General features: G+C 50.1%; 1 protein-coding gene across 1 annotated transcript in view; it reads right to left on the reverse strand.

The window, feature by feature from the left end:
- LOC143793453 (transcription factor COE3-like) overlaps positions 1–22,893 on the reverse strand; it is a 224,458-nt gene that overhangs the window by 31,184 nt on the left and 170,381 nt on the right. The window contains exon 11 of the mRNA XM_077280435.1: positions 12,435–12,523. Within this exon, the coding sequence (XP_077136550.1) occupies positions 12,435–12,523 (89 nt within the window). The remainder of the gene's footprint in view (positions 1–12,434; positions 12,524–22,893) is intronic.

Consider the following 22,893-nt stretch of genomic DNA (forward strand, 5'->3'; position numbering starts at 1 on the left):
GTGTATGACCACAGAGCCAAGTGTTGGTGTATGACCACAGAGCCCAGGCATCGGTGTATGACCACAGACCCAAGTGTTGGTGTATGACCACAGAGCCCAGGCATCGGTGTATGACCACAGAGCCCAGGCATCGGTGTATGACCACAGACCCAGGCATCGGTGTATGACCACAGAGCCAAGTGTTGGTGTATGACCACAGAGCCCAGGCATCGGTGTATGACCACAGACCCAGGCATCGGTGTATAACCACAGAGCCCAGGCATCAGTGTATAACCACAGAGCCCAGGCATCAGTGTATGACCACAGACCCAAGTGTTGGTGTATGACCACAGAGCCCAGGCATCAGTGTATGACCACAGACCCAGGCATCGGTGTATGACCACAGAGCCAAGTGTTGGTGTATGACCACAGAGCCCAGGCATCGGTGTATGACCACAGACCCAGGCATCAGTGTATGACCACAGACCCTGGCATCAGTGTATGACCACAGACCCAAGTGTTGGTGTATAACCACAGAGCCCAAGCATCGGTGTATGACCAAAGAGCCCAGGCATCGGTGTATGACCACAGAGCCCAGGCATCGGTGTATGACCACAGAGCCCAGGTACCGGTGTATGACCACAGAGCCAAGTGTCGGTGTATAACCACAGAGCCCAGGCGCCGATGTATGACCACAGAGCCCAGGCACCGGTGTATAACCACAGAGCCCAGGCGCCGATGTATAACCACAGAGCCCAGGCACCGGTGTATGACCACAGAGCCCAGGCATTGGCCTATGACCACAGAGCCCAGGCATCGGCCTATGACCACAGAGCCCAGGCGCCGGTGTATGACCATAGGGGCTGATGCTCTCTAACTTTAGATAGGATATATACAGTGGGGCGACATAAGTATTTGATCTCGTGCTGATTTTGTAAGTTGCCCTCTGACAAAGACATGAACAGTCTATAATTTTAAGCGTAGGTTAATTTTAACACAGAGATAGAATGTCAAAAATAAAATCCAGAGAATCACATTGTATAAATTATATACATGTATTTGCATTTTGCAGTGAGAAATAAATATTTGATCCCTCTGGCAAACAAGAACTAATACTTGGTGGCAAAACGCTTGTTGGCAAGCACAACAGTCAAATGTTTTTTGGTCCACTCCTCTTTGCAGATCATCTCTAAATCATTAAGATTTTGAGGTTTTTACTCGGCAATTCAGAGCTTCAACTCCCTCCATAAGTTTTCTATGGGATTCAGGCTAGGCCACTCTGACCTCCCTGGCAGAGGGAAGGAGGTTGTCACTCAGGATTTTACGGTACATGGCTCCATCCATTCTCCCATTGATGGGGTGAAGTAGTGCTGTGCCCTTAGCAGAGAAACACCCCCAAAACATAATGTTTCCACCTCCATGCTTGACAGTGGGGATGGTGTTCTTTTGGTCACAGGCAGTATTTCTCTTCCTCCAAACACGCTGAGTTGAGTTAATACCAAAGACCTAAATTTTTGTCTCCTCTGACCACAGCACCTTCTCCCAATCACTCACAGAATCATCCAGGTGTTTATTGGCAAACTTCAGATGGGCCTGCACATGTGCCTTCTTGAGCAGGGGGACCTTGCTGGCACTGCAGGACTTTAAACCTTTACGACGTAATGTGTTACCAATGGTTTTCTTGGTGACTGTGGTTCCAGCTGCCTTGAGATCATTAACAAGTTCCCACTGGTGTAGTTTTAGGCTGATCTCTCACCTTCCTCATGATCAATGATACCGCATGAGGTGAGATTTTGCATGGTGCCCAGATCGATGTCGACAGTCATTTTGTATTTCTTCCATTTTCTTACTATTGCACCAACACTTGTCTCCTTCTCACCCAGAGTCTTATGGTCTTGTAGCCCATTCCAGCTTTGTGCAGGTCTATGATCTTATCCCTGACATCCTTATAAAACTCTTTGGTCTTGCCCATGTTGTAGAGATTAGTGTGACTGATTAATTGATTCTGTGGACAGGAGTCTTTCATAAGGGTGACTATGTAAGACAGCTGTCTTTAATGCAGGTAACGAGTTGATTAGGAACGTCTAACTGGTCTGTAGGAGCCAGAACTCTTAATGGTTGGTAGGGGATCAAATACTTATTTCCCCCACTATAACTCTTAAAAGGAAATCTCTACTTCAATGGCACCATGGGATCAGACATGGAGATTCAGGCAGGATACTTCTAGAATGTTCTATTTGACTTCCCTTTTAGAAGTTTGTAGGCCCAATGAAGCGTGCAGAGTATATAGTAGTATAACCCTATTGTGACACTTGCACATGGTCCTGATGCACATGGTGTGGAGGCTGGCTGTATGGGGTGCACTAGGGTCGGTCCGAGGTATCACCAGAGCCCCAGACCATTCTGCTGTGACCAGTGGAGAGACACAAATAAATATTTTTCTGGCTTGGTCTTGTCAGTTTGATAAATAGCTCCAATTAGGAAGCTGCTTTAAGCTGTCATTCCTGATCAGAGGACCTCATATCCCACAGGAAGCAGCACCAGGCTGGAGACATCACTGATCATGGTGAGCACAGACGACACGACACAGGAGGGTGACAAGACATGACACTGTGATGTGTGCGAAGAACAGAAGACCACACTGGAGAAGAACAAGACATTACCGGCAAGGGCAGAAACATTGATAGAGCTGAAGAGGATCAACAGTGAATTTGGGATCAGTCAATTATCAGAGCAGGAGCGAGACATCAACAGCGAGAGCAGAAGTGGTCAATGATCAAAGCCGGAGCAAGAAATCAACACCAACAGTGAGAACAGGAATGGTCGATGATCAGAACAGGAGCAAGAAATCAACACCAACATCAACTGCGAGAACAGCCGATGATCAGAACTGGAGCACAAGATCAACACCAACAGCGAGAGCAAGAGCAGTCGATGATCAGAACTGGAGCAGTAAATCAACATCTACAGCTGGAGCGAGAACAGCGATGATCAGAACCGAAGCAGCAAATCAACACCAACAACGAGAGCAGGAACAGTCGATGATCAGAACCGAAGCAGCAAATCAACACCAACAACGAGAGCAGGAACAGTCGATGATCAGAACCGAAGCAGCAAATCAACATCTACAGAGAGAGCAAAACAGCCGATGATCAGAACCAGAGCACAAGATCAACACCAACAGCGAGAGCAAGAACGGCTGATGATCAGAACTGGAGCAGCAAATCAACATCAACAGCTAGAGCAAGAACGGTCGATGATCAGAACCAGAGCACAATATCAACATCAACAGCTAGAGCAAGAACGGTCGATGATCAGAACCAGAGCACAAGATCAACACCAACAGCGAGAGCAAGAACGGACGATGATCAGAACCAGAGCCACAACACTGTGGGGAAACGGGGTGTTGACAGGTGCCCAAGTCTGCTAGCCGAACTCGCATGGATCAGGGATTGTCCCGCGTAACCCCCACTCTCCTGTTAAACATGGGCATAACGCTACTCAGAAAACACAGGGTTAGGGTAAAAGTGTGGCAATACTTTATTGAACCACGACATCCAATATAAAACAGAACAATCCCAGAAAGTACCCCCAAGATGGTACACATTACAAGGTCTCACCCTTCCGCTGACTCGCCGGGATGATAGAGGTTACGCCAGAGCTCCCCACCTGTGATACACACACACAGAGAAGAGATATCGACAAGCATCGGGAGATGACCGAGAACAGTCCATAGAGTCCGTACAAGGTCAAAAGCCAGTTGACACAACATCAGAGCTCCCAGGGTCGCTATTCCACCGGTGATAAACACACAGAGAAGAGGTAACGATAAGCATAGGGAGATGACATATCAGTCCATAGAGTCCGTACAAGGTCCAAAGCCAGTTGACACGGAAAGTCAGCACTTGGCTTATCCAACCATCTCCATGGAACCAGGCGACAAGCGGGTCCCAAAACCTGGCTTTCTCCAAACATATCCATGGTTCAGAGATGGTGACTGGATCAGATCTGTGTCCTTCCAACCGGAGCCCAAAACCCCTAGGTTGTTTCCTATAGAATCCTAGATCAGTGTCCCTCGTGATGGGGCCATGATGAATTGGCTGCTGTCCTGTTTCTCGTCCGTTGGGTGTTTTGCAGAATATCCAGCTGGAAGCTCTGTCTTAATGTGATCTGCTCTTTGAGTATTTCGTCAGCGGTTGCAAAACGTTGCGTTGGAGTGGTGTGTGCGGCACATCATTTTGGTTGGTACACATGACTGGCTTTTTTTTTTATCTCTAACTGATTTAATTTCTTCCTCTGGCCCTTATATTCTTTTCTGGATATATTTTTTCAGGATATATGTGTGTATATATATATATATATATATATATATATATATATATATATATATATTATCCACTATTATACCTATGAATTACATGCACTGATTAATGCTTTAATAGATTCGCCTTCTAACCATATTTTCATTATTGATTTTTTCAGCACTATGCACTTTTAAATTAATGTATATCCATTTATTATTCTTTATATTTCATAGAATATATTCAGTGGCCACCATATATATTTCATATATATTTCTTATTTGTATATATTAACAATCTATCACTTTCACCTCTCTAATATTAATATATAAATTTCACAGTATCATATATTTTTTTTTTTGCTCAGTATTACTTTCTGCACAGTACTATTCGCATTTTTATTTTGGTTTTTCAATTGCACTTTTGAGATTGGATTTTGTTTTTATATGGAATACTGAATGTATTTGGCTACCAATATATACCTTTATTGCACTATTGCCATTGCACTTTATTATTATTTTTTTGCACAGTATTATTTTTTGCACAGTATTATTTGCCTTTTTTCTTTGGTTATATATATCATTGCACTTTAAAGATTGTATTTTGTTTTTATATGGAATACTGAATGTATTTGGCTACCAATATATACCTTTATTGCACTATTGTCATTTGCACTTTATCTTAATATGAAATATTAACAGGATTTTGCTGCTAACTGTTTTTTCTAATCCTTATTATTTTTTCATTCCAGTCATGTGAGATTCATTATATTTTATTATTAATTTTTACAATTATTATATTCTTTATTATATTACATATATTATTCTATATATTTAAAAAAAAAAATTCTTTATATATTTTTAATATTTTTTACCAATTAATCTGACATGCCCCGCCCCCCACATACAGAATTTATTTAATTGTTATTAATTTTATTATTTTTAATAAAATATTGCTTTTTAATTTAAGTATTGTGTCATATCACCTTTTATATTAATAAAATAATATGATTTAATTGATTGATTCATTTATTTTTTTGGGGTATATATTTATTGGTAATATTTACTATTGGTCATTCATCAAATATTATTTGGTATTTCTTTTCTATATAGGATTTATTTTATTATTTTTTTTTTTTAGAATTATCCAGTGTCCTTCAGTCCCCCTCACAGCCTTTCCCTATCTACCTTTGAAGTCAACAAACTGGTTATAGAATACAATACACAATTAGCATATCAGCACACAGTAAACAAAGATAAACACACTATGTACAAGTCACTATTAAGGCCCCGTCACACTTAGCGAGATCGCTAGCGAGATCGCTGCTGAGTCACAAGTTTTGTGACGCAACAGCGACCTCAGTAGCGATCTCGCTATGTTTGACACGTACCAGCGACCCGACCCCTGCTGTGAGATCGCTGGTCGTGTCGGAATGGCCTGGACCTTTTTTTGGTCGTTGAGGCCCCGCTGACATCGCTGAATCGGTGTGTGTGACACCGATCCAGCGATGTCTTCACTGGTAACCAGGGTAAACATCAGGTTACTAAGCGCAGGGCCGCGCTTAGTAACCCGATGTTTACCCTGGTTACCATCGTAAAAGTAAAAAAAAAAAAAACAGTACATACTCACATTCCGGTGTCCGTCAGGTCCCTTGCCGTCTGCTTCCCGCACTGACTGACTGCCGGCCGTAAAGTGAAAGTACAGCACAGCGGTGACGTCACCGCTCTGCTGTTAGGGCCGGCACTCAGTCAGTGCAGGAAGCGGATGCCGGGGAACGCGAAGGTGAGTATGTAGTGTTTGTTTTTTTACATTTTACACTGGTAACCAGGGTAAACATCGGGTTACTAAGCGCGGCCCTGCGCTTAGCAACCCGATGTTTACCCTGGTTACCCAGGGACCTCGGCATCGTTGGTCGCTGGAGAGCGGTCTGTGTGACAGCTCCCCAGCGACCAAACAGCGACGTTGCAGCGATCGGCATCGTTGTCTGTATCGCTGCAGCGTCGCTTAGTGTGACGGGGCCTTTAGGGTATGTGCACACGTCCGGATTTCTTGCAGAAATTTCCTGAAGAAAACCGGAAATTTTCTGCAAGAAATCCGCATATTTTTTTTTTGCATTTTTTTTCCGCGTTTTTTTTAGCATTCTGCAAGCGTAATTAGCTTGCAGAATGCTAAAGTTTTCCAAGCGATCTGTAGCATCGCTTGGAAAACTGACTGACAGGTTGGTCACACTTGTCAAACATAGTGTTTGACAAGTGTGACCAACTTTTTACTATAGATGCTGCTTATGCAGCATCTATAGTAAAAGATAGAATGTTTAAAAATAATAAAAAAAATAAAAAAAATGCTTATACTCACCTGCAGACCTCAGCGGCGTCCGTTCCGTATAGATGGTGTGTGCGCGCAGGACCTTCCATGACGTCGCGGTCACGTGAGCGGCCAAATAACTGCTCACGACCAATCACAAGACCGTGACGTCATCGCAGGTCCTTCACCGCACACCAGCTACAGGAACCGAAGCGGCAGCATGCACCTGAGAGGCGGGAAGACATCGAAGGTGAGTATATCACTATTTTTTATTTTAATTCTTTTTTTTTGACCAATTATATGGTGCCCAGTCCGTGGAGGAGAGTCTCCTCTCCTCCACCCTGGGTACCAACCGCACATAATCTGCTTACTTCCCGCATGGTGTGCACAGCCCCGTGCGGGAAGTAAGCAGATCAATGGACTCCTAGGTGTGCGGAATCCCCGCAATTCCGCATTTTTAATGAACATGTTGCTTTTTTTTCCGCGATGCGATTTTTTCGCGGAAAAAAATGCAACATTTGCACAAGAAATGCGGAATACACTGTAAATAATAGGAGGCATATGTAAGCGTTTTTCTCGCGTTTTTATCACGTTTTTATAGAGAAAAAACGGGAAAAAAACGCGAAAAACTCTGAACGTGTGCACATGGCCTTACAGACTTAAGCCCCCGTCTCACATAGCGAGATCGCTAGCGAGATCACTGCTGAGTCACAAGTTTTGTGACGCAACAGCGACCTCAGTAGCGATCTCGCTATGTTTGACACATAGCAGCGACCAGGCCCCTGCTGTGAGATCGCTGGTCGTGTCGGAATGGCCTGGACCTTTTTTTGATCGTTGAGGTCCCGCTGGGTAGCACACATCGCTGTGTTTGACACCTTACCAACGACCTCGTTCACACAGGACGTCCCTCATCGAGGTCTGAATCGTCATAATAGCTGCCATGTGACAGGGTCACAATGACCAACGACACGACACAACGTCGTTGGGAAGATCTCACTGTTTGACATCTCACCAGCGACCACATAGCGACGCAGCAACGATCCCTGACAGGTCGTATCGTTGTCGGGATCGCTTTAGCGTCGCTAAGTGTGACGGGGCCTTTACACAGTATATTATAGTATATCAGTTTTCCAGTCTGTCTTCTTGACCCACCAGACATAAGCATTTAAATCCACAAGCCATTATACAGATAAGTTCTTCTTGGTTTCCAAAAACATAGTTGTCTGGGTAATTAAGATATACTCTGGTTTCTTCACAAACACCAACAGCGAGAACGATAACTTCCAATGATAAGAATCGGCACAGCAAATCAACACCAACAGCAAGAGCGAGAACAGCCGATGATCAGAACCAGACCAGCAATTAACATCAACAGCCAGAGGAAGAACGGCCAATGATCAGAACCGGAGCAGCAAATCAACATCAACAGTGATGACGAGAACAGCCGATGATCAGAACCGGAGCAGCAAATCAACATCAACAGTGATGACGAGAACAGCCGATGATCAGAACCGGAGCAGCAAATCTACACCAACAGCGAGAGCAGGAACGGCCGATGATCAGAACCAGAGCCTCAAGATCAGCACCAAAAGCGAGAGCAGAAACGGCCGATGATCAGAACCGAAGCAAGAAATCAACATCAATAATGAGAGCAGGACCGGCTCATGATCAGAACCAGAGCGAGAGACCAACAGTGTGAGCGGGATCGGCCACTAATCAAAGCCAGAGCGAGAGATCAACAGCAAAACTTGGAACTGCCAATGATCAAAATTGGAGGGAGAGATCAACAACGAGAGCGGGAATAACCAATGATCACATCTGGAGTGAGAGGTCAACAGCGCGAGCAGGAACGGCTGATAATCAGAAACAGAGTGAGAGATCAACGGCAGAAGTTGGAACAGCTGATGATCAGAGCCGAAGCACGGGATCGGGAGCAGGGACGGCATATGATCAGAGCTGGAGCAAGTGATCAGGAGCAGGGACGGCATATGATCAGAGCTGGAGCAAGTGATCGGGAGCAGGGACGGCATATGATCAGAGCCAGAGCAAGTGATCAGGAGCAGGGACGGCATATGATCAGAGCTGGAGCAAGTGATCAGGAGCAGGGATGGAATATGATCAGAGCCGAAGCACGGGATCGGGAGCAGGGACGGCATATGATGAGAGCTGGAGAAAGGGATCGGGAGCAGGGACGGCATATGATGAGAGCTGGAGCAAGTGATCGGGAGCAGGGACGGCATATGATCAGAGCTGGAGCAAGTGATCAGGAGCAGGGATGGAATATGATCAGAGCCGAAGCACGGGATCGGGAGCAGGGACGGCATATGATCAGAGCCAGAGCAAGTGATCAGGAGCAGGGACGGCATATGATCAGAGCTGGAGCAAGTGATCAGGAGCAGGGATGGAATATGATCAGAGCCGAAGCACGGGATCGGGAGCAGGGACGGCATATGATCAGAGCTGGAGCAAGTGATCAGGAGCAGGGATGGAATATGATCAGAGCCGAAGCACGGGATCGGGAGCAGGGACGGCATATGATGAGAGCTGGAGCAAGTGATCGGGAGCAGGGACGGCATATGATGAGAGCTGGAGCAAGTGATCGGGAGCAGGGACGGCATATGATCAGAGCCGAAGCACGGGATCGGGAGCAGGGACGGCATATGATCAGAGCTGGAGCAAGTGATCAGGAGCAGGGATGGAATATGATCAGAGCCGAAGCACGGGATCGGGAGCAGGGACGGCATATGATGAGAGCTGGAGAAAGGGATCGGGAGCAGGGACGGCATATGATGAGAGCTGGAGAAAGGGATCGGGAGCAGGGACGGCATATGATGAGAGCTGGAGCAAGTGATCGGGAGCAGGGACGGCATATGATCAGAGCTGGAGCAAGTGATCAGGAGCAGGGACGGCATATGATCAGAGCTGGAGCAAGTGATCAGGAGCAGGGACGGCATATGATCAGAGCCAGAGCAAGTGATCAGGAGCAGGGATGGAATATGATCAGAGCCGAAGCACGGGATCGGGAGCAGGGACGGCATATGATGAGAGCTGGAGGAAGGGATCGGGAGCAGGGACGGCATATGATTAGAGCCAGAGCAAGTGATCGGGAGCAGGGACGTCATATGATGAGAGCTGGAGAAAGGTATCGGGAGCAGGGACGGCATATGATGAGAGCTGGAGCAAGGGATCCTGAGCAGGGACGGCATATGATTAGAGCCAGAGCAAGTGATCGGGAGCAGGGACGTCATATGATGAGAGCTGGAGAAAGGTATCGGGAGCAGGGACGGCATATGATGAGAGCTGGAGCAAGGGATCCTGAGCAGGGACGGCATATGATCAGAGCTGGAGCAAGGGATCCTGAGCAGGGACGGCATATGATCAGAGCTGGAGCAAGCGATCAGGAGCAGGGATGGAATATGATCAGGGCCGGAGCAAGTGATCAGGAGCAGGGATGGAATATAATCAGAGCCGAAGCACGGGATCGGGAGCAGGGACGGCATATGATGAGAGCTGGAGAAAGGGATCGGGAGCAGGGACGGCATATGATCAGAGCCAGAGCAAGTGATCAGGAGCAGGGATGGAATATGATCAGAGCCGAAGCACGGGATCGGGAGCAGGGACGGCATATGATGAGAGCTGGAGGAAGGGATCGGGAGCAGGGACGGCATATGATTAGAGCCAGAGCAAGTGATCGGGAGCAGGGACGGCATATGATCAGAGCTGGAGAAAGGGATCGGGAGCAGGGACGGCATATGATGAGAGCTGGAGCAAGTGATCGGGAGCAGGGACGGCATATGATGAGAGCTGGAGGAAGGGATCGGGAGCAGGGACGGCATATGATTAGAGCCAGAGCAAGTGATCGGGAGCAGGGACGGCATATGATGAGAGCTGGAGAAAGGTATCGGGAGCAGGGACGGCATATGATGAGAGCTGGAGCAAGGGATCCTGAGCAGGGACGGCATATGATCAGAGCTGGAGCAAGGGATCCTGAGCAGGGACGGCATATGATCAGAGCTGGAGCAAGCGATCAGGAGCAGGGATGGAATATGATCAGGGCCGGAGCAAGTGATCGGGAGCAGGGACGGCATATGATGAGAGCTGGAGCAAGTGATCGGGAGCAGGGACGGTATATGATCAGAGCTGGAGCAAGTGATCGGGAGCAGGGACGGCATATGATGAGAGCTGGAGAAAGGGATCGGGAGCAGGGACGGCATATGATGAGAGCTGGAGCAAGTGATCGGGAGCAGGGACGGCATATGATCAGAGCCAGAGCAAGTGATCGGGAGCAGGGACGGCATATAAAAGGGATCGGGAGCAGGGACGGCATATGATTAGAGCCAGAGCAAGTGATCGGGAGCAGGGACAGCATATGATGAGAGCTGGAGCAAGTGATCGGGAGCAGGGATGGAATATGATCAGAGCTGGAGCAAGTGATCGGGAGCAGGGATGGAATATGATCAGAGCTGGAGCAAGTGATCGGGAGCAGGGACGGCATATGATTAGAGCCAGAGTAAGTGATCGGGAGCAGGGATGGAATATGATCAGAGCTGGAGCAAGTGATCGGGAGCAGGGATGGAATATGATCAGAGCTGGAGCAAGTGATCGGGAGCAGGGACGGCATATGATCAGAGCTGGAGCAAGTGATCGGGAGCAGGGATGGAATATGATCAGAGCTGGAGCAAGTGATCGGGAGCAGGGATGGAATATGATCAGAGCTGGAGCAAGTGATCGGGAGCAGGGACGGCATATGATTAGAGCCAGAGTAAGTGATCGGGAGCAGGGATGGAATATGATCAGAGCTGGAGCAAGTGATCGGGAGCAGGGATGGAATATGATCAGAGCTGGAGCAAGTGATCGGGAGCAGGGACGGCATATGATCAGAGCTGGAGCAAGTGATCGGGAGCAGGGATGGAATATGATCAGAGCTGGAGCAAGTGATCGGGAGCAGTGACGGCATATGATCAGAGCAAGAGCAAGTGATCGGGAGCAGGGACGGCATATGATTAGAGCTGGAGCAAGTGATCGGGAGCAGGGACGGCATATGATTAGAGCAAGAGCAAGTGATCGGGAGCAGGGACGGCATATGATTAGAGCTGGAGCAAGTGATCGGGAGCAGGGACGGCATATGATTAGAGCTGGAGCAAGTGATCGGGAGCAGGGACGGCATATGATCAGAGCTGGAGCAAGTGATCGGGAGCAGGGACGGCATACGATTAGAGCTGGAGCAAGTGATTGGCTGCAGGGACGACATATGATCAGAGCTGGAGCAAGTGATCGGGAGCAGGGACGGAATATGATCAGAGCTGGAACAAGTGATCGGGAGCAGGGACGGAATATGATCAGAGCTGGAACAAGTGATCGGGAGCAGGACGGCATATGATCAGAGCTGGAGCAAGTGATCGGGAGCAGGACGGCATATGATCAGAGCTGGAGCAAGTGATCGACATATATACTACAATGCAGGAAGTTGGAGCCACTACATAATCTTGTCCAGACGAACAGATGGATGAGACCAGTGAGGTGAGGACGGGTCCATGGACACGAGCGCTTGTTGGGCCACATTTGTGTCCAGTGCGGTGCGCCCCACTATAGCTTCTCCCTATATAGTGCCCCATGTTGTGCCCAACTAATAGCCTCACGGTGCCCAAATATCGGTGCCGGCAGCGGCCAGCTAGCAGGAGGCCATGACTTATGATCGCACGTGTCGCCCCCTAACACCAGGCCTGTCCTGGTAATGAGAGGCTTCTACAGCCAGCAGACCCTTCTGTGGCTCCATATTGGGTCACGTCGCAGTGTTCTCCATAGCCTCGGTGCTGGATCTGATCTTACCGAGGAGGCGGGGGTCTGTACCTTGGGTAATCTCTCGGGGTCTCCTGGATGCCGGGGCACCACCTTCTGTAATCTCTGGAAGCCGTAGTCTATCGTGGGTTCATTCAGAGCTGGAAAGAAAGGAGATCGGTCAAGAGAGGTCACACATGGGGGTCCAATGAGTCACACATGTTGTCTGATGAGTCACACATGGGGGTCTGATGAGTCACACATGGGGGTCCAATGAGTCACACATGTTGTCTGATGAGTCACACATGGGGGTCTAATGAGTCACACATGTTGTCTGATGAGTCACACATGTTGTCTGATGAGTCACACATGGGGGTCCGATGAGTCACACATGGGGGTCCAATGAGTCACACATGTTGTCTGATGAGTCACACATGGGGGTCTGATGAGTCACACATGGGGGTCCGATGAGTCACACATGGGGGTCTGATGAGTCACACATGGGGGTCCGATGAGTCACACATGGGGGTCCGATGAGTCAGACATGGGGGTCCGATGAGTCACACATGGGGGTCCGATGAGTCACACATGGGGGTCCGATGAGTCACACATGGGGGTCCGATGAGTCACACATGGGGGTCCGATGAGTCACACATGGGGGTCCGATGAGTCACACATGGGGGTCCGATGAGTCTCACATGGGGGTCCGATGAGTCACACATGTTGTCTGATGAGTCACACATGTTGTCTGATGAGTCACACATGGAGTCCGATGAGTCACACTTGGAGTCCGATGAGTCACACATGGGGGTCAGATGAGTCACACATGGGGGTCCAAAGAGTCACACATGGGGGTCCAAAGAGTCACACATGGGGGTCCAAAGAGTCACACATGGGGGTCCAAAGAGTCACACATGGGGGTCCAAAGAGTCACACATGGGGGTCCAAAGAGTCACACATGGGGGTCCAAAGAGTCACACATGGGGGTCCGATGAGTCTCACATGGGGGTCCGATGAGTCACACATGTTGTCTGATGAGTCACACATGTTGTCTGATGAGTCACACATGTCCGATGAGTCACACATGGAGTCCGATGAGTCACACATGGGGGTCAGATGAGTCACACATGGGGGTCCAAAGAGTCACACATGGGGGTCCAAAGAGTCACACATGGGGGTCCAAAGAGTCACACATGGGGGTCCAAAGAGTCACACATGGGGGTCCAAAGAGTCACACATGGGGGTCCAAAGAGTCACACATGGGGGTCCAAAGAGTCACACATGGGGGTCCAAAGAGTCACACATGGGGGTCCAAAGAGTCACACATGGGGGTCCAAAGAGTCACACATGGGGGTCCAAAGAGTCACACATGGGGGTCCAAAGAGTCACACATGGGGGTCCAAAGAGTCACACATGGGGGTCCAAAGAGTCACACATGGGGGTCCAAAGAGTCACACATGGGGGTCCAAAGAGTCACACATGGGGGTCCAAAGAGTCACACATGGGGGTCCAAAGAGTCACACATGGGGGTACAAAGAGTCACACATGGGGGTCCAAAGAGTCACACATGGGGGTCCAAAGAGTCACACATGGGGGTCCAAAGAGTCACACATGGGGGTCCAAAGAGTCACACATGGGGGTCCGATGAGTCACATGGGGTCCGATGAGTCACACATGGAGTTCGATGAGTCACACATGGGGGTCCGATGGGCCTACAGAATGGTACATCGTCACTCGCAAGATCATCTCCCCTACTAATGAACATCTTACAAGATGAGCCCACCCCGCTATTTATACAATATAACATAAATACCACCATACTACACACATAATACCGCCATACACTGCCATAATACCACTGCCACATACAGCCGTCATAATACCGCCACGTGCAGCCCGCATGATATAGTGCAGAACTTATGCTGCCACGTTCCACTGAAATATTATTTTCTGCTCCATTCTCTGACTACTCCTGGGTTTTCCATCCTCAATAGTCCCAGTAGCTGTCGGATCTCAACAGACGCAGGTATTATCTTTACGTTTCAGACTGAAATCACTCCCATCGGGCTGAGGAGAGTCATCATCAGGACTGCACTGATGGCGGGGCTCTACTATTACCCCTGATGTTACACTGATGGCGGGGCTCTACTATTACCCCTGATGTTACCCTGATGGCGGGGCTCTACTATTACCCCTGATGTTACCCTGATGGCGGGGCTCTACTATTACCCCTGAGGTTACACTGATGGCGGGGCTCTACCATTACCCCTGATGTTACACTGATGGCGGGGCTCTACCATTACCCCTGATGTTACACTGATGGCGGGGCTCTACCATTACCCCTGATGTTACACTGATGGCGGGGCTCTACTATTACCCCTGATGTTACACTGATGGCGGGGCTCTACTATTACCCCTGATGTTACACTGATGGCGGGGCTCTACTATTACCCCTGATGTTACCCTGATGGCGGGGCTCTACTATTACCCCTGATGTTACCCTGATGGCGGGGCTCTACCATTACCCCTGAGGTTGCACTGATGGCGGGGCTCTACTATTACCCCTGATGTTACACTGATGGCGGGGCTCTACTATTACCCCTGATGTTGTACTGATGGCGGGGCTCTACTATTACCCCTGATGTTACACTAATGGCGGGGCTCTACTATTACCCCTGAGGTTGCACTGATGGCGGGGCTCTACTATTACCCCTGATGTTACACTGATGGCGGGGCTCTACTATTACCCCTGATGTTACACTGATGGCGGGGCTCTACTATTACCCCTGATGTTACACTGATGGCGGGGCTCTACTATTACTCCTGATGTTACACTGATGGCGGGGCTCTACTATTACCCCTGATGTTACACTGATGGCGGGGCTCTACTATTACTCCTGATGTTACACTGATGGCGGGGCTCTACTATTACCCCTGATGTTACACTGATGGCGGGGCTCTACCATTACCCCTGATGTTACACTGATGGCGGGGCTCTACCATTACCCCTGATGTTACACTGATGGCGGGGCTCTACCATTACCCCTGATGTTACACTGATGGTGGGGCTCTACCATTACCCCTGATGTTGTACTGATGGCGTGGCTCTACCATTACCCCTGATGTTACACTGATGGCGGGGCTCTACTATTACCCCTGATGTTACACTGATGGCAGGGCTCTACCATTACCCCTGATGTTACACTGATGGCGGGGCTCTACTATTACACCTGATGTACTGATGGCGGGGCTCTACTATTACCCCTGATGTTACACTGATGGCGGGGCTCTACTATTACCCCTGATGTTACCCTGATGGCGGGGCTCTACTATTACCCCTGATGTTGCACTGATGGCGGGGCTCTACTATTACCCCTGATGTTACCCTGATGGCGGGGCTCTACTATTACCCCTGATGTTGTACTGTTGGCGGGGCTCTACTATTACCCCTGATGTTACACTGATGGCGGGGCTCTACTATTACCCCTGATGTTGTACTGTTGGCGGGGCTCTACTATTACCCCTGATGTTACACTGATGGCGGGGCTCTACTATTACCCCTGATGTTACACTGATGGCGGGGCTCTACTATTACTCCTGATGTTGCACTGATGGCGGGGCTCTACTATTACCCCTGATGTTACACTGATGGCGGGGCTCTACTATTACCCCTGATGTTACACTGATGGCGGGGATCTACTATTACCCCTGATGTTACACTGATGGCGGGGATCTACTATTACCCCTGATGTTACACTGATGGCGGAGCTCTACCATTACCCCTGATGTTACACTGATGGCGGGCCTCTACTATTACCCCTGATGTTACACTGATGGCGGGGCTCTACTATTACTCCTGATGTTGCACTGATGGCGGGGCTCTACTATTACCCCTGATGTTACACTGATGGCGGGGCTCTACTATTACCCCTGATGTTACACTGATGGCGGGGATCTACTATTACCCCTGATGTTACACTGATGGCGGGGATCTACTATTACCCCTGATGTTACACTGATGGCGGGGCTCTACTATTACCCCTGGTGTTACACTGATGGCGGGGCTCTACTATTACCCTTGATGTTACACTGATGGCGGGGCTCTACTATTACCCCTGATGTTACACTGATGGCGGGGCTCTACTATTACCCCTGATGTTACACTGATGGCGGGGCTCTACTATTACCCCTGATGTTACACTGATGGCGGGCCTCTACTATTACCCCTGATGTTACACTGATGGCGGGGCTCTACTATTACTCCTGATGTTGCACTGATGGCGGGGCTCTACTATTACCCCTGATGTTACACTGATGGCGGAGCTCTACTATTACCCCTGATGTTGTACTGATGGCGGGGCTCTACTATTACCCCTGGTGTTACACTGATGGCGGGGCTCTACTATTACCCCTGATGTTACACTGATGGCGGGGCTCTACTATTACCCCTGATGTTACACTGATGGCGGGCCTCTACTATTACCCCTGATGTTACACTGATGGCGGGGCTCTACTATTACTCCTGATGTTGCACTGATGGCGGGGCTCTACTATTACCCCTGATGTTGTACTGATGGCGGAGCTCTACTATTACCCCTGATGTTGTACTGATGGCGGGGCTCTACCATTACCCCTGATGTTACACTGATGGCGGGGCTCTACTATTACCCCTGATGTTACCCTGATGGCGGGGCTCTACTATTACCCCTGATGTTACACTGATGGCGGGGCTCTACTATTACCCCTGAGGTTACACTGATGGCGGGGCTCTACCATTACCCCTGATGTTACACTGATGGCGGGGCTCTACTATTACCCCTGATGTTACACTGATGGCGGGGCTCTACCATTACCCCTGATGTTACACTGATGGCGGGGCTCTACTATTACCCCTGAGGTTGCACTGATGGCGGGGCTCTACTATTACCCCTGATGTTACACTGATGGCGGGGCTCTACCATTACCCCTGATGTTGTACTGATGGCGGGACTCTACTATTACCCCTGATGTTACAATGATGGCGGGGATCTACTATTACCCCTGATGTTACACTGATGGCGGGGATCTACTATTACCCCTGATGTTACACTGATGGCGGGGCTCTACTATTACCCCTGGTGTTACACTGATGGCGGGGCTCTACCATTACCCCTGATGTTACCCTGATGGCGGGGCTCTACTATTACCCCTGATGTTACCCTGATGGCGGGGCTCTACCATTACCCCTGATGTTACACTGATGGCGGGGCTCTACCATTACCCCTGATGTTACAAAGATGGCGGGGCTCTACCATTACCCCTGATGTTACCCTGATGGCGGGGCTCTACTATTACCCCTGGTGTTACACTAATGGCGGGGCTCTACCATTACCCCTGATGTTACCCTGATGGCGGGGCTCTACCATTACCCCTGATGTTACACTGATGGCGGGGCTCTACTATTACCCCTGATGTTGCACTGATGGCGGGGCTCTACTATTACCCCTGATGCTGCACTGATGGCGGGGCTCTACTATTACCCCTGATGTTACACTGATGGCGGGGCTCTACCATTACCCCTGACGTTGCACTGATGGCGGGGCTCTACTATTACCCCTGATGCTGCACTGATGGCGGGGCTCTACTATTACCCCTGATGCTGCACTGATGGCGGGGCTCTACCATTACCCCTGATGTTACACTGATGGCGGGGCTCTACTATTACCCCTGATGTTACACTGATGGCGGGGCTCTACTATTACCCCTGAGGTTGTACTGATGGCGGGGCTCTACCATTACCCCTGATGTTACACTGATGGCGGGGCTCTACTATTACCCCTGATGTTACACTGATGGCGGGGCTCTACTATTACCCCTGATGTTACACTGATGGCGGGGCTCTACTATTACCCCTGATGCTGCACTGATGGCGGGGCTCTACTATTACCCCTGATGCTGCACTGATGGCGGGGCTCTACCATTACCCCTGATGTTACACTGATGGCGGGGCTCTACTATTACCCCTGAGGTTGCACTGATGGCGGGGCTCTACTATTACCCCTGATGTTACACTGTTGGCGGGGCTCTACTATTACTCCTGATGTTACACTGAAGGCGGGGCTCTACTATTACCCCTGATGCTGCACTGATGGCGGGGCTCTACTATTACCCCTGATGTTACACTGATGGCAGGGCTCTACTATTACCCCTGATGTTACCCTGATGGCGGGGCTCTACTATTACTCCTGATGTTACCCTGATGGCGGGGCTCTACTATTACCCCTGAGGTTACACTGATGGCGGGGCTCTACTATTACCCCTGATGTTACACTGATGGCGGGGCTCTATTACCCCTGATGTTACACTGATGGCGGGACTCTACTATTACCCCTGATGTTACACTGATGGCGGGGCTCTACTATTACCCCTGATGTTACACTGATGGCGGGGCTCTACCATTACCCCTGATGTTACACTGATGGCGGGGCTCTACCATTACCCCTGATGTTACCCTGATGGCGGGGCTCTACCATTACCCCTGATGTTACACTGATGGCGGGGCTCTACTACTACCCCTGATGTTACCCTGATGGCGGGGCTCTACTATTACCCCTGATGTTGTACTGATGGCGGAGCTCTACTATTACCCCTGATGTTGTACTGATGGCGGGGCTCTACCATTACCCCTGATGTTACACTGATGGCGGGGCTCTACTATTACCCCTGATGTTACCCTGATGGCGGGGCTCTACTATTACCCCTGATGTTACACTGATGGCGGGGCTCTACTATTACCCCTGAGGTTACACTGATGGCGGGGCTCTACCATTACCCCTGATGTTACACTGATGGCGGGGCTCTACTATTACCCCTGATGTTACACTGATGGCGGGGCTCTACCATTACCCCTGATGTTACACTGATGGCGGGGCTCTACTATTACCCCTGAGGTTGCACTGATGGCGGGGCTCTACTATTACCCCTGATGTTACACTGATGGCGGGGCTCTACCATTACCCCTGATGTTGTACTGATGGCGGGACTCTACTATTACCCCTGATGTTACAATGATGGCGGGGATCTACTATTACCCCTGATGTTACACTGATGGCGGGGATCTACTATTACCCCTGATGTTACACTGATGGCGGGGCTCTACTATTACCCCTGGTGTTACACTGATGGCGGGGCTCTACCATTACCCCTGATGTTACCCTGATGGCGGGGCTCTACTATTACCCCTGATGTTACCCTGATGGCGGGGCTCTACTATTACCCCTGATGTTGTACTGATGGCGGGGCTCTACCATTACCCCTGATGTTACACTGATGGCGGGGCTCTACCATTACCCCTGATGTTACAAAGATGGCGGGGCTCTACCATTACCCCTGATGTTACCCTGATGGCGGGGCTCTACTATTACCCCTGGTGTTACACTAATGGCGGGGCTCTACCATTACCCCTGATGTTACCCTGATGGCGGGGCTCTACCATTACCCCTGATGTTACACTGATGGCGGGGCTCTACTATTACCCCTGATGTTGCACTGATGGCGGGGCTCTACTATTACCCCTGATGCTGCACTGATGGCGGGGCTCTACTATTACCCCTGATGTTACACTGATGGCGGGGCTCTACCATTACCCCTGACGTTGCACTGATGGCGGGGCTCTACTATTACCCCTGATGCTGCACTGATGGCGGGGCTCTACTATTACCCCTGATGCTGCACTGATGGCGGGGCTCTACCATTACCCCTGATGTTACACTGATGGCGGGGCTCTACTATTACCCCTGATGTTACACTGATGGCGGGGCTCTACTATTACCCCTGAGGTTGTACTGATGGCGGGGCTCTACCATTACCCCTGATGTTACACTGATGGCGGGGCTCTACTATTACCCCTGATGTTACACTGATGGCGGGGCTCTACTATTACCCCTGATGCTGCACTGATGGCGGGGCTCTACTATTACCCCTGATGCTGCACTGATGGCGGGGCTCTACCATTACCCCTGATGTTACACTGATGGCGGGGCTCTACTATTACCCCTGAGGTTGCACTGATGGCGGGGCTCTACTATTACCCCTGATGTTACACTGTTGGCGGGGCTCTACTATTACTCCTGATGTTACACTGAAGGCGGGGCTCTACTATTACCCCTGATGCTGCACTGATGGCGGGGCTCTACTATTACCCCTGATGTTACACTGATGGCAGGGCTCTACTATTACCCCTGATGTTACCCTGATGGCGGGGCTCTACTATTACTCCTGATGTTACCCTGATGGCGGGGCTCTACTATTACCCCTGAGGTTACACTGATGGCGGGGCTCTACTATTACCCCTGATGTTACACTGATGGCGGGGCTCTATTACCCCTGATGTTACACTGATGGCGGGACTCTACTATTACCCCTGATGTTACACTGATGGCGGGGCTCTACTATTACCCCTGATGTTACACTGATGGCGGGGCTCTACCATTACCCCTGATGTTACACTGATGGCGGGGCTCTACCATTACCCCTGATGTTACCCTGATGGCGGGGCTCTACCATTACCCCTGATGTTACACTGATGGCGGGGCTCTACTACTACCCCTGATGTTACCCTGATGGCGGGGCTCTACTATTACCCCTGATGTTACACTGATGGCGGGGCTCTACTATTACCCCTGATGTTACCCTGATGGCGGGGCTCTACCATTACCCCTGATGTTACACTGATGGAGGGGCTCTACCATTACCCCTGATGTTACACTGATGGCGGGGCTCTACTATTACCCCTGATATTACACTGATGGCGGGGCTCTACTATTACTCCTGATGCTGCACTGATGGCGGGGCTCTACTATTACCCCTGATGTTGCACTGATGGCGGGGCTCTACTATTACCCCTGATATTACACTGATGGCGGGGCTCTACCATTACCCCTGATGTTACACTGATGGCGGGGCTCTACCATTACCCCTGATGTTACACTGATGGCGGGGCTCTACCATTACCCCTGATGTTACACTGATGGCGGGGCTCTACTATTACCCCTGATGTTACCCTGATGGCGGGGCTCTACTATTACCCCTGAGGTTGCACTGATGGCGGGGCTCTACCATTACCCCTGATGTTACCCTGATGGCGGGGCTCTACCATTACCCCTGATGTTGTACTGATGGCGGGGCTCTACTATTACCCCTGATGTTGTACTGATGGCGGGGCTCTACTATTACCCCTGATGTTGTACTGATGGCGGGGCTCTACCATTACCCCTGATGTTACCCTGATGGCGGGGCTCTACTATTACCCGATGTTGCACTGATGGCGGGGCTCTACTATTACCCCTGATGTTACACTGATGGCGGGGCTCTACTATTACCCCTGATGTTACACTGATGGCGGGGCTCTACTATTACCCCTGAGGTTGCACTGATGGCGGGGCTCTACCATTACCCCTGATGTTACCCTGATGGCGGGGCTCTACTATTACCCCTGATGTTGTACTGTTGGCGGGGCTCTACCATTACCCCTGATGTTACCCTGATGGCGGGGCTCTACTATTACCCCTGAGGTTGCACTGATGGCGGGGCTCTACCATTACCCCTGATGTTGCACTGATGGCGGGGCTCTACTATTACCCCTGATGTTGTACTGTTGGCGGGGCTCTACCATTACCCCTGATGTTACCCTGATGGCGGGGCTCTACTATTACCCCTGAGGTTGCACTGATGGCGGGGCTCTACCATTACCCCTGATGTTACCCTGATGGCGGGGCTCTACTATTACCCCTGATGTTGTACTGATGGCGGGGCTCTACTATTACCCCTGATGTTGTACTGATGGCGGGGCTCTACCATTACCCCTGATGTTGCACTGATGGCGGGGCTCTACTATTACCCCTGATGTTACACTGATGGCGGGGCTCTACCATTACCCCTGATGTTACACTGATGGCGGGGCTCTACCATTACCCCTGATGTTACACTGATGGCGGGGCTCTACCATTACCCCTGATGTTACCCTGATGGCGGGGCTCTACTACTACCCCTGATGTTACCCTGATGGCGGGGCTCTACCATTACCCCTGATGTTGCACTGATGGCGGGGCTCTACTATTACCCCTGATGTTGCACTGATGGCGGGGCTCTACTATTACCCTTGATGTTGCACTGATGGCGGGGCTCTACTATTACCCCTGATGTTACACTGATGGCGGGGATCTACTATTACCCCTGATGTTACACTGATGGCGGGGCTCTACTATTACCCCTGATGTTACACTGATGGCGGGGCTCTACTATTACCCTTGATGTTGCACTGATGGCGGGGCTCTACTATTACCCCTGATATTACACTGATGGCGGGGCTCTACTATTACCCCTGATGTTGCACTGATGGCGGGGCTCTACTATTACCCCTGAGGTTGCACTGATGGCGGGGCTCTACTATTACCCCTGATGCTGCACTGATGGCGGGGCTCTACTATTACCCCTGATGCTGCACTGATGGCGGGGCTCTACTATTACCCCTGATGTTGCACTGATGGCGGGG

The sequence above is a fragment of the Ranitomeya variabilis genome, chromosome 1 (genome assembly GCF_051348905.1).
Source record: "Ranitomeya variabilis isolate aRanVar5 chromosome 1, aRanVar5.hap1, whole genome shotgun sequence".
Taxonomy (NCBI): Eukaryota; Metazoa; Chordata; class Amphibia; order Anura; family Dendrobatidae; genus Ranitomeya; species Ranitomeya variabilis.